Raw genomic sequence first — 13,190 nt, forward strand, 5'->3', positions numbered from 1 at the left:
TTCATCACTGTGCCGTTTTAGATGCTGTTCCTGTCTTGTGATCCTAGATCTCAATAGTGCTCGCTGAGCTCTCTGTCCGCCTGAATGGCTCCTTTTGTCACCATCGAAGCAGTGCGATCTGTCGTTGCGTTATTAATATCACGAAACATACGTTTCCGAGCTCATTGAAACAAACAAACAAAAGATGTGTTTGCTTCTCTGAATTGTTTTGGTCGGTAATGTTCGGGGAATGTCGTCACCTTAAGTCTTTGTGAACTCATTGTTGATTTTATGAACCGTCATCTCAGATCGAGCGTGAACGCTGTTGTGTCCTCTCCTTCGCAGTATGTGAACCCTGCCTATGAGTCCGTAATGGGCTACCAACGAGGCGAGCTAATAGGGAAGGAAATCAAAGAAGTGCCTAAAAGTGAGAAGAATAAGCCTGATCTCCTTGAAACAATAAATTCCTGCATACGGAAAGGAAAGGTAAAGTGCATTCATTAAATCACCTGGACTATACATTTCAGCTCCAACACAATTTTCAGCGTGGTTACAAGGTACACTTCCTAAAAATAAAGGATCAGCTTCCCCTGATTGTTGATACTCCCACATACACCGTTTTGACATGAAAACTAGCGTTTCACAATCGGATCACTCTGCAGATATCGGCCTTTTAACCCGTGCGTGCACGTTCATCCGTGCGTGCTGTAAATGTGCACCACTGTGCAGCTCTGTTTCACGCGGTTGATGGCGGCGCTGTGATCTCACTACACAGAGAGCGAAGGTCAGTCTCAGACAGGCCAGCAGCGGGACGAGTCTTTTCAAGCTGCCACAGCAGTCTGTGGGCAGGAGGGGGGGGGGGGGGACATGAAACGAGCACGCCGGACTCCAGGAGCGTGCACCCAAATCCATTGAAGCACCTTGTTGCTCTCTATAATGCGCTCACTCTCCTCTATTCAGCATCTAACCCGTACCACCACAATCGCTCTCACGCTGCACCCAGTCCATCAAATCATTCTAATTATTGGATGTTCTCGCTTGTTACGATTATGGTTTCTGTACATTTTGTGTCTGTGTGTTTCATGTCCTCTCTCTCTCTCTCGGTTCTGTCCCCTTGGGTTCCAGGAGTGGCAGGGGATTTATTATGCCAAAAAGAAGAATGGAGAGAGCATTCAGCAAAATGTGAAGATCACACCTGTAATTGGACAGGGAGGGTGAGTGACAGGATGTTCAGGCCCGGCTTGTTCAGTCTTGCTTCATGTAAAATAACTTTCCAGTGACTGAATGGTTTTACTGGATGGTTGTGTGTTGCGTGTCCTGTGTTTTAAAATCTAATTAGGGTGTTTGTCGTTCACAGAAAAATCAGACACTATGTGTCTATCAACTGGCCTTTAAACGATAATAATAAGGTGAGATGTGTTTTTACTTTTGACTATTTAACAATGAATGAAATACGTTTTCTGGCCGGCATGCATCAATGTGCTCCTCTGTTCTGTCCATGCAGATTGATAAATCCACTGAACGTGTGCAGGCAGAGTCTCAAACAGGTAAGATGCATGCTGGGATGCATGCAGGGATGCATGCTGGGAATGGCCACTTTAGGTGCACGACTGCTTGGTCTTTACTCTTAGAATAACGTTACAGGTGATGGATTATGCCAAAGTCCTGCAGATTTGAGTAGTTCAGGATCTCTCTGCTGGGCAGTTAGCTGCATTAGCGATGGATGTTCTTTCAACGACGGTGTCACTTGTGATCTGTCACAGGTTGGAGGATGTGAGGTCCAACAGCGTCTTTGTCGAGGAGCAGCGCATTAGTTACAGTTTTACGCTGATGATTTTAACTGCAAATACCAAATATCTGTAAGACATCTGGAGACACATTTTGCAACCTGCTTTTTGTAAACTCAGAATCTCTGGAAACATGTCAGAAAATGTATTGAGCCGTGCCAGACAACCATTGCTCTCTTAAATCATTAACCAAATTCAAAGAGAAGACTAACAGAGTACTCTGTCCTGCTTTATAGAGTCAGAAATACATCAAAATAAATGAATTTAGTTGACCTTGAAAATGTTATATCCAAGTGTTCCTGTCCTGTAAACTGGACTATTGTTCCTCACTGTACTGTGGTATCAACAGTAAGGCCAATTCCCAGTAACTGATGTCAAAATGCAGCAGCTACGCTCCTGACTGGCCAACTAAACAGGGATCGTATCGCTCCTGCGTTGACGTCATTTCCCCAGCTCACTGAAAAGAAGTGACTTGCAGCACAGTATATTTCACTCTTGTATAGCAGCCCTGCTGCATCCTCTAGGTATTCTGATCAGAAGGTTGACTAAGCTTCTAATGTTATGGTACAACGCTACTGATGGGTTCAGTCAGCAGGCTCATTTGCTGTTTTCAGAAAAGTATTAAACATTCCTTTTTCTTCTCTTGAGTATCCCAAAAGGACTGCGTTTTAGAATTTATTTTGATTTTTTAATTTACTTTGAGTAATAATTGTTTTCTATCACATTAACTGCATTTAAAAATGGCAAATGAGTGTTTTGTCATTTAAATGTTATTGAAATACACAGTAGGTCCTACTCTAACAAATAAACATTTCCTCACTACTACTTTTTTGTATTTTTATTACTTTAAAGTTTGTCTCCACCAGCTGTGGACAGAGGTGCACAGTTACTCACTCACCCATGCATGATTCTGCTGGCAGAGATAATAACATCAACCTTTTCCTCTAAATACATGGGACAGATCTGACTATAGAACACAAAATAGATGGATTGTGAGTAGCTATGCAATGGAGAATGTTTATAATGAATAAAATTCACTTGTGTGAGTCATAAATCTCACTGTTGTGCCTTTGGTTACTTTGCAATTATTACAACTTTACTGGATTAAAAATTAACTTTTAACAACTGCAAATTAAGTTATACTTGCCAAAAAAGGATAACTGATTGGACTGATAAAGACATCTCCACTTCCCAAAGATATTGTGATCGGGCCAAAGCTCAATTTGTCACTAAACTTGAGCCATGTTTTTGTTTGCCTGTTAATGTCAGCTGCTTTCATTTTCCCCAGACATCCAATCCAGTAAGCACAAAGACCGGAGGAAAGGCTCTCTGGACGTGAGATCCACGACGTCTCGGGGGAGCGACGGTGAGAGTGAAGGGAGATACATGATGGAAAACTCGTCACCTTGTGAAACCTTGTTGATTGGATACACGCGCAAACACACTCGTGAAATGCAAAACTGCAGCTTAATTAGTTGTTGAGTTGCAATATGGGTCTATCTTATTGCGTCTGTATATATATATTTTTTCTTCTTCCTACCAGGGAGCTCACAGCGAAGGCACTCCTCAATGGCCCGAATCCACTCCATGACTATTGAAGCTCCCATCACCAAGGTGAGGTCCAATCATCCCTCCCGGCCGCAATCACATGATTAGCATCTTGTACTGAAGTTTTGTATCTCATGACTGAACTCTTGGGTTATAAAACTGCCACTAACGCCACGAGCGCTCCTTGTACAGCTGCTAGCATCAAAGGCTGGAGGCCACGCATACCACGTCAAGTGCAGATAGGCTGATAAAATGCCACATTTCATGCATAAGACAGGAAAGCATGTAAGACCAGGATGACCCGCTGTTTCAATGGTTTATGCAGCCCGGATAGTCGGAAACAGAGAAAGTCCCCAGGGATGGGTCATATGACACGCAGCGGTTCCACTGCTGTATCATTTGACTGTGGAGTCAGTCCCTGTAGGCGTCGTCCTCTGCAGAATAAAGAACTGATACAACCGCTGGAAGTGTGTGTGTGTGTGTGTGTGTGTGTTCATCAAGAAATATTTTCTAAATAAACATTTTAAAATATGTTTTAAAAAATATTATTTTTTCATTCCTATCTAATATGCTTTTTTTCTCTTTTTATGTCTGGTCATATATCTATTTTAATCTTTATTCCTTTCGTGAAAGGTTATCAGAACTTTGCCTGTTCACTCTGGTACATTAACTATCTCATTACCTGCTCTATGTTTTCCGTTTGCTTTATCGTAGATCTTTTTTAAAAAGTGCTTTGTAAATAAGCATGGGCTCACTCTTTGTATCATCATCAGGTAATCAACATCATCAATGCAGCGCAGGAAAGCAGTCCCATGCCCGTGGCAGAGGCCTTGGATCGGGTCCTGGAGATCCTGAGGACAACTGAGCTCTACTCCCCACAGCTGGGCACCAAGGATGAAGACCCCCACACGAATGACCTCGTGGGGGGGCTGATGACGGTGAGCAGCGGGCCTTGTAGAGCACGAGGGTCCTTTCAGAAGCATGTAACACCCAAATAGCTTCCTTCCGCTACGAATGAATCGACTCCCATATGATAACTGGTCCCAGCGTTTGCAGGATTCCCCATGCGTGTCTACGTCAGCGTTCCCTCCCCATGAACGCCCGTGGTAATGGGTTTTGCTTTTGTGAGGATCTCTGTACATATTCAGGAAAGGGAGAGGAAGACGGATGGAGATATTAACAGACGCAATGGTGAAGTACAGAAGTAGAAAGAGTGCCAAGTTGGCAGTCTTGGCAAGAACCCCAGAGGAAGTGTTAGATTGTCCTTTGTGCTCCTGTAGGCTGGAGAGGAAAGCCTACTCCGCCCTCTCTTTCTCTCTAAACCCCCCACCCTCGTTCTCTCACTGCACACACTCGCGTGAAGCCGGTCCTCTTGATTCCACACGCATGGAAACATCCTGTTCTTTGGATCCCACGAATACGCGCGGCTTTTTCTTGTACGTGTACTCTCTGGACACACAGAGACGGGGAGGCATCGCACACCGTCCTCCTCCAGAAAGACTTGTTCTGCATAAGTGATAAAAGCTGATGAAACCAGAAAGCCATGAGGCGCGAGTTGAGGTTTGTGTACAATCATAGTGGTTTACGAGGTGCCTGGTTGTCAGAGTGACGTGTTTGTCAGAGTGACGTCTGAGCTCAGAGGAGGCATTGGAAATTAAGAGAAAGTCTTAAAATAACCGCTCTGTAACGAGGCAGCGCCAACATGAGACAATGCTCGGGTCAAAGATGTCGCCTCCTCTTTTTCACTTGTAAAGTAAACATTTTCACTCGCGTTTAGCCACGCCGCTAAAAACCATTGGATTCGTCTTTACTTTAATTCCACGTAGTTTATTATTCACAGCGGATACAATGACATCATCATTATTCTTCTAACCACTGAGAAGTCTTTGATTATTTGGGGCGATGAAGTGTTACTCCCCGTTTGCTTTCACAGCATGCAGCACCGCCCAGAGGAAGACACAAAGTCTTAATTGAATAATTTGCTGTCGATTGTCTCGCATGTAAATTAATTATTCTGATGTCATTTCTGACAAACTTATTACACTTCATAAATATGATTTTTTAAACTGCATATTGATTTCATTAACAAGCTTCTCTTTCTCTCTCTCTCTCTCTCTCTCCGTGTGGTTGTTGGGTCTTATTGTGACACTGTTGTGATCTGTTACACGCTGGACTTCTTCGGGCTCCTTCTGCAACTTTGTTCAAAATGCAGCAACAACAAATTCAGTCACACAGTAATATGATCAACAGATAAGATTTGTTCTCTTTCCTGGTAAAGTGATTGAGCTATTAGGGCACAGTTAGTGATCAAGGCTTTTAGTTGGATACAAACCCCAATCTGTTCAAGTATGCCTCGTGCTCCGACGGGCTACAAAAGTTTTCTACTTTTTTCTAATCTAATCTATTTTTGGAGTAATTCTACCTGGCATGTTTAGTGGGTGAATGAATAGCAGTGATGGTTGATGACGTGGAAGTCCCAGTAACGTGACTGGTGTCCTCTAGCTTTCTCCACTCTAAAGTCCAGGCTGACCTTTGTGTCTGTGTTGGGGCTCCTAGCAGCTTAATCTAGCACAGACTACTTTTGTACCAGCACTGATAGGAGAGCAAATGTCTCATAGCAGACAAACATTTTAACTGTCTACATTATTTTGGAGACCATTGCAGCTTTTCGACGAGCTGTTAACACTCGAGCTGAACTCCTCATGTGGGCTGTAGGTCTTGCTTTCCCCCATGACACGTTCCGCCTTTCTTCTTCACAGGATGGTTTACGCAGATTGTCGGGAAATGAATACATCTTGTCCACAAAACGTAAGTATGCATGAAGAGCACAGGGAGGACGACAACAAGTGCTGTGCTACGTTTTAGCAGCTCTCTTTATCGGAGACTCTCTTTATCTTCCTTTTTCTCAAAGAGGCCCACCATATCCCCAGTCACCTGGCCACTCCTCTGTCTCTAAATGACATCCCCCCTCGCATCGCCGCCACCATGGAGAATGAGGACTCGTGGGATTTTGACATTGTCAACTTGGAGGCTGCGACCATGAAAAGGTGAGGCCACAACGCGGCGGAGGACTACCAGACGAACGACGTCTAACAATTTGTAACGATGCTGAATCCTCCCGCAGGCCTTTGACTTACTTGGGCATGAAGATCTTCTCCCGATTTGGGGTCTGCGAGTTCCTCAACTGCCCCGAGGCCACGATGCGCTCCTGGCTACAAGTGATTGAAGCCAACTACCACTCCAGCAACTCCTACCACAACTCTTCTCATGCAGCGGATGTCCTGCATGCAACGGCATACTTCCTCTGCAAGGAGAGGGTCAAGGTAAACTAACAAGTGGTAACAACTCATTGGAATACCAGATAATCATGCAAATGATTCCTCTTTTAAATGAGTGAACAAAACAACCACATCATAGACGGGACCTTGGAATTTCCTTGTTTCTTTTTTTGTTTTTTGATGATTTTTTTAAATTTTTGTTACATAATCAATGAAGTAAATGATTGCAGCATGGATTGCTGATGAATTCAATTCTTAAATGCAGCCACTTCTTTTTTAATCGTTATTAGCTTTTATTAAAGAGGCTTTTGTTTATTCATTGAAATGCATAAATATGATTTCAGTGTTTGGTAAGTATGCCATACTGAACACCCTTTACAGCTCTTTGTTTTGTCCAGGAAGTCGACATTTTTAAGCATTAGCGTGTGTTAGAGGCTGCATCCTTTTGTTGCACTCTGCACTGACTAAGCTGATTACCAAACTGTCTATTCGTGATCTTAGTGGAGGAATCTTTCATTGGCTCAGCCAGTGAAGTTACATCAGCCAAGGTTAATGAATCCCTAGAGGTCTACAGAGAGGTTAGCCCGTCTGCTCAGTTGCAAATTGATTTAGAAATGCAAAATCATTTTGATGTTGTCATATTTTCTATACATATATTGTTTCATGAATTTTATTTATCATGTATTTTAATATTGGATGTCAATATTTTACAAATGTGACTTCAAAGTCTGGACCAAAACTTTTTTTTTTTTAAATTTTGGTTAATGTCAATTACTTTATGGTATTTGCTTGACCTAACACTTAATTGTAGCTGCATATACATTTGCATATATATATACAAGTGTGCACTTTTACATCGTGTTTTGTAACTCGCATCATCCTAATTATGAATCACGACTATCTTCCACAATGAAGAGCTACTTCCCGGTTCAACTCAATGTGACAATGTAGTTGAAGGTTTATACTTGGTCAGCTTTGGCCCGATAGTTGTTCATTCAGAAACGTAAAACAAGGAGGTAATAAACCAGACTTTTCCATTTTAATTCCCAACAATTTATCCAATCTGCCCCCCAAAGCAAAGTTTGGATCCCATCGACGAGGTGGCTGCTCTGATTGCTGCAACTGTGCACGACGTGGACCACCCGGGACGCACCAACAGCTTCCTGTGCAACGCGGGAAGCGAGCTGGCCATTCTCTACAACGACACCGCCGTGCTAGAGAGCCACCACGCAGCGCTGGCCTTCCAGATCACCACCAGAGATGACAAGTGCAACATCTTCAAGAACATGGAACGGTATGAGATTTCACTAGAAGAGTAAAGAGGAGGAAAAGTGGTCGTGACCTCCTCCTGCCCTGTTCTCTGGACCAGCACACAAAGAAACCCAACGTAGACCTTCTCCTGAGCTATTTAAATCACGTGACGTTAGAAGTCCTGAAAGGTCAACCAAACGAATACGTGCTCTAATCTAACTATCCATTAAAAAAGTGCAGCGTGTGGTCAAAAGACCAACGATTCACTGTAACTTCATGACGAGGGCGAGATTTAAATTTTAAAAATCCTCAAATTAGATGGATTTGCTCACTTCTGTGTTTGGACATATCAATATTTTTTTGCAAACTACAGTAGAAAAATGTTTGTCCAAATCAATAAGTTTTAATAACATAAATTAGTGTTGTGTGTGTCCTCAAATAGAAATGGTCTGTGATCATCTGAGGTATCATAAGGGGATGAATTAAGTGTGCGTATGTGCAGATAAAACCAGTACGCTGTGTGTTGACAGCGGTGGGATATTAATGTGATTTGAGTCCCAAAGCAGAATAGCTCACATGTGCCGGTCCCCTCGGATGGGGGGAGGTGAACAAAGCATCCATTCATCGCCACTGTCACTGCAGTGAGAAGGGGAAAACTGTTCACACGGGTTTCCATGCTACTTACCACACTGTCATCTCACCCACTCCCTTTTCTCCTCTCCTCCTCTCCCGGCCTCCCCCTGCTTTGTCTCTCGGTTTCTCTCTTCCTCTAGGAATGAATATCGAACGCTTCGACAGGCCATCATCGATATGGTGCTCGCGACCGAGATGACCAAACACTTTGAACACGTCAACAAATTTGTCAACAGCATCAACAAGCCCCTGGCTGCTCTGGAGGAGAATGGGGTGAGATTAGATTTACTGTGAAATGTAGAAACAGTAGTTCTAATGTTGGCGTCTTCTTTTTATAGCCAAGTGTTGTTTGTCAGGGAAGGCAGGATACACAGGAGCATTCAGACACTAGACAAACACAATTATTGTAATCTCATTTGGTTACAGAGCACTGCAACAGTATGCAAGCAACAATAGATTAGAGATGGCGATCGGGGTTCAGGGGACCTGAGGCCGGTTGTCGCCGGAGCACTGATATCTTTGTAGGGAGAGAATTTTGCAACTTGGTACCATCTTTCTCGTCTGTGTGTGTGGAATGCTCGCCTAGGATGTTTAAAAGTCTTCTTGCCCTTTAAAGGCAGGAATGAGCCGAATAAATTATTGGATCCCAATCATTTTATACTTAATAAAGCCATTTTTAGAACATTTAAGCGTTTGATTTAAATTGTATTGGAGTTTAAGTGTAGTTGAGGGGGGAAGTAATAAGCTCTTTGGTTCTTGTGTCAAATACTTTCCTTCAGTTTAACCTCGAGACTCCGATAAAACAGAGACTCAATCATCGTGGCTTAAATGGACCGTCTGTTCTTGTGTTTAACATAATTGTCAGTGAATTCAATTGTGAAACTCACAGAAGGCAGCAAATCCTGTGACTACAGGAGCCGTGCTCTACTATTTTACATGTAAGTGTTGGAGGAGTCCATAATGACCACGTGCTGAATACAGACTCGCCATAAAGGAAACCTTTATCAGCTGTCAGTGCCAACTTCAACTTCCCCTTTTGGTTCATGTACAGACACAGTCGGTCAGTTATTTTTAAGTTGTGCAGCTGCTGTGTGTGCGCTATAAGGGGCGGTCTATTGCCACTAATAAGGATAACTGTCATTGTGCTATAAGTGCATCTTTTTTTTATTTTATTTTTAGGGAAACGGCGATGAAGAATCTGTCAAAAGCGTTCTTACATCGCCTGAGAATCGCATCCTCGTCAAGCGGATGCTGATTAAGTGTGCAGACATCTCCAATCCATGCAGGCCTCTGGAGCTCTGCATTGAATGGGCTGGACGAATCTCAGAGGAGTACTTTGCACAGGTACGGAGAAGGAGAGAATAACACAGTGCTCTTGGTTCTGGTAATCGATGCATTCATTGAGTGTGATGATCACTTATGCTGTCGTCTCCGGTGCAGACGGACGAGGAGAAGAGACAAGGCCTACCGGTGGTCATGCCTGTGTTTGACAGAAACACGTGTAGCATCCCAAAGTCCCAGATTTCCTTCATCGACTACTTCATTACGGACATGTTTGACGCATGGGACGGTAAGACATGACGCAACACACCAGAGATACACAAACCGCTCTGAATCTACGTGAATAGAATAACACGCAAAATCAAAAGTTAAAATGCTAAAAACACTTCATAAGTAATGACAAACTTTCTTTTTTCTGAGTGTTAAACAACGCTGTCAAATTAGACAACCGAATTAAAAATCCTCTTTTAAATGACATCATACCCACACCAATTTGATACCGGCCCCAGGTATTGACCGTTTATACTCAACTCACCTAGCTTTGGTTCATTCATAAGTCGTTCACAAAGACAACCTGATGGCACTGTGGATGCTGATTTGAAAAACAAAACTCCTTTTGTTGTCTCTGCAGCTTTCGCAGACCTCCCCAATCTCATGCAGCACTTGGACAACAACTTCAAGTACTGGAAAGGCCTGGACGACAGGAAGCTGCACAGCCTGCGACCGCCTCCGGAGTAGGCCGCTGCTGCGTTCGGTCCTGGGACCCTGGAGTCCGGGGCAGCCCTCCTCTCTCCCGCTGGGGCGTCTCTCTCCCTGCCAGGCCGGCCAGCCGGCCAAAAAAAAAGGCCTCCTCGCCTTCACTCTCCTGCTTCTGTAGCGCGCCGAGCATCCACGTGTCCGTCCACACGGAGACCACAGAGGGACTTCCTGGCGGGCGGTTTGCAGCGGTGACACTGCCGGCTTCGCGACCCCGTTCAGATGGAAACTGTGACAAACGGACGTGGACACACAGCATCCTTTGCAAACTTCTCGTGCCTCTCGGCCATTTGCGGTGTAGCTGGTAAAGTGACGTGACTAAGAGAGGGTCCTGCAGGCCTCGTGGCCCAGCATCCATCCCCTCATTTCTGCCGGTGAAGTTGCTCTCTGAGTAAAGACTTGTAGTTTACTGACGGAGCGCGCAACGTTGGAGGGGTGTGGGTGGATATGAAGGTGTCCAATTCTTGTCAGGCCATATAAATCACCTTTGACCTCCATCCCTGTGCTCACAACTTTACAGGACTGCTCCTTCTGCCCCTCGAGGCCAAACCATGAAATAACACTCCACTTCTCCTCTTTTGGCAATATTTTCACGTGTCCTTCAGAAATCCATCCACGTTGACACAACGCTTCCATAACACACGTGTAGGGGAACGCTTTCCCTGTGGGTGAGGGAGCCGATCTTTACTTTAGGCCGCCGCTGAGAGACGAAAGACTCAACATCGTGATTATAGGTAACTAATTACAGATGATTTGGTTTGTTTGTTTTTACTAGATGTTCCATATTTTCTTTGTTAAGATTCACAAACATATTAGTTGATAAATAAATAACAACAAAATTTATTTCAGAAAGAGAGAGAAAAGCCAAAGTTGAAGAAGACAAAAACTACTATAGCTCTAAAAAAAACCACAATTATTATTCATATGAAGCATTACCATAATATACATTTTTATTTTCTTATCAAAAGTAAAGTACAGTTTTGATTGAACACTTTTGTATTGCACTGTAAACAATATTACAAATATCTACGTCTCAGTGATTTGTCCAGGGATGGGATGTTGCATTTTAGAATAAGCTGTCATTGTTGATCATCAGGAGTTTGTGTGTGTGTGTGTGTGTGTGTGTGTGTGTGTGTGTGTGTGTGTGTGTGTGTGTGTGTGTGTGTGTGTGTGTGTGTGTGTGTGTGTGTGTGTGTGTGTGTGTGTGTGTGTGTGTGTGTGTGTGTGTGTGTGTGTGTGTTCATGTGGGTGCGTTTGGGTCATAGGTGTGGGCGTATTCGTTGTTGCAACAGTCCCTTACTCTTGGTTTAATGCTGTATACCGCTTGACATCTGACAACAGCAGAAATATGTGAAAACATTTTGGACTTGAACATTTTTTTCTCCCAGAAATTTTTGTATCTGGTTTATCCTACTGAAAAGACTGCCTTATTTTATACAATATTTATACAGTACTTCCCACTGTGCAACTGCAACGGACATCTGGAGTTTTTATTATGACATAGTCAGAAGGTTATGTTCAAGTAAATCTCAATATTTTTATAGACAATGAATTTTACACTGGATTTGCAGCAAATGAGATCAACCATTATAGCTATCTGAATACCTGTGAATTGGATGGTCACACTGAGCATGTATACAGAGAACTAAATGGTTAAGAAGGATGTGGATCGCAGAGTTGTCTATCACTGTCTTTAAGCAGTCTCCTAGAGACCAGCTTGCATTGAATTCTGATCAAACTCCATCCTATTTTGGCCACTTGTCCCACACCCTTATGCACAGACCCAGGGAACGGCTTTATGTTCAAGGGCGGTTTCAGTTTGGATACTAATATATGTTAAAGATTTTCGCTTGTTAAGAATATTTCCTCTTTAAACAGTATATAAATGCCATAACAATTAAGCAAATTATGGTTAATGAGAAGTTTTGACCACAGTCATCTTTGTTTCTCTCGTATGAAAGAACTGTACACTCAATCGGGGGATTGTTGGTTTCTTCTGATTCACGTCTTGGTCCGAAGGCACGGGGGGAAAAAAATAGAAACTATTCAATGAAAAATAAAATAATTTCAATTTATAAGTTTGCAGTTTATTTCCTGCAATGGTTCAACCTGTGTCCTCCTTACTTATGTCCTCATTCCTTGTCTTTTTTCTCTCATTCTTTATTAGCCTACTGTATGCCTTATTAGATATTAGATATTTGCACCGAGTCTGTCTTGCTATCTAACTACCTCGTTAGATCACTTGTTTTACTAGTTACTAGAGCGATCAGAAAGGACCATGTTTGAGTTTTTTTAATAGAAACGAAAGATGTACAGCATCTCAAACTACATGGCGGCTGATTCAGACACTAACTGCACCTCCTTTTAAGGGCAAATGAGAACAAAATTAAACAAATTTCTTTTATTCCAGGCAGTCTAATGTTCACATAAGAATGCCTGATCTCAGCAGTAACAAGTGGTATGAGCAGCTCACATTATCTCTCATTATTTATCATTTGAAAACTTTTTTTAAAGAACAGAATGCCGTGTGTATTGAATTGAGGGATAGTTTGTGAATTCAACTTTTAATTTGTAACTGTGTTTCGTTTCTTTCAAAGGTTGACTATTAAATATGTTCACTTTTAAATTGAGATTAAGGAATGTTCATTGTTTGGTTTAAAGACTATTTGATCAAGAT

At 42.8% G+C, this 13,190-nt stretch overlaps 1 protein-coding gene across 1 annotated transcript in view; it reads left to right on the forward strand.

Moving 5' to 3' along the window:
* The window catches only part of pde8a (phosphodiesterase 8A), a 36,323-nt gene extending 23,735 nt beyond the window's left edge, over positions 1 to 12,588 (forward strand). Inside the window, exons 8-22 of the mRNA XM_040204108.2 lie at positions 325 to 465; positions 1,105 to 1,193; positions 1,337 to 1,388; positions 1,484 to 1,526; positions 3,055 to 3,132; positions 3,310 to 3,380; positions 4,088 to 4,252; positions 6,074 to 6,122; positions 6,226 to 6,361; positions 6,439 to 6,637; positions 7,669 to 7,886; positions 8,617 to 8,749; positions 9,656 to 9,820; positions 9,917 to 10,046; positions 10,389 to 12,588. Coding sequence (XP_040060042.1) covers positions 325 to 465; positions 1,105 to 1,193; positions 1,337 to 1,388; positions 1,484 to 1,526; positions 3,055 to 3,132; positions 3,310 to 3,380; positions 4,088 to 4,252; positions 6,074 to 6,122; positions 6,226 to 6,361; positions 6,439 to 6,637; positions 7,669 to 7,886; positions 8,617 to 8,749; positions 9,656 to 9,820; positions 9,917 to 10,046; positions 10,389 to 10,495 — 1,776 coding nt within the window. The 3' untranslated portion in view covers positions 10,496 to 12,588. The remainder of the gene's footprint in view (positions 1 to 324; positions 466 to 1,104; positions 1,194 to 1,336; positions 1,389 to 1,483; positions 1,527 to 3,054; positions 3,133 to 3,309; positions 3,381 to 4,087; positions 4,253 to 6,073; positions 6,123 to 6,225; positions 6,362 to 6,438; positions 6,638 to 7,668; positions 7,887 to 8,616; positions 8,750 to 9,655; positions 9,821 to 9,916; positions 10,047 to 10,388) is intronic.
* Positions 12,589 to 13,190: the final 602 nt, after the last annotated feature.

The sequence above is a fragment of the Gasterosteus aculeatus genome, chromosome 12 (assembly GCF_964276395.1).
Source record: "Gasterosteus aculeatus chromosome 12, fGasAcu3.hap1.1, whole genome shotgun sequence".
In the NCBI taxonomy this organism is placed as follows: Eukaryota; Metazoa; Chordata; class Actinopteri; order Perciformes; family Gasterosteidae; genus Gasterosteus; species Gasterosteus aculeatus.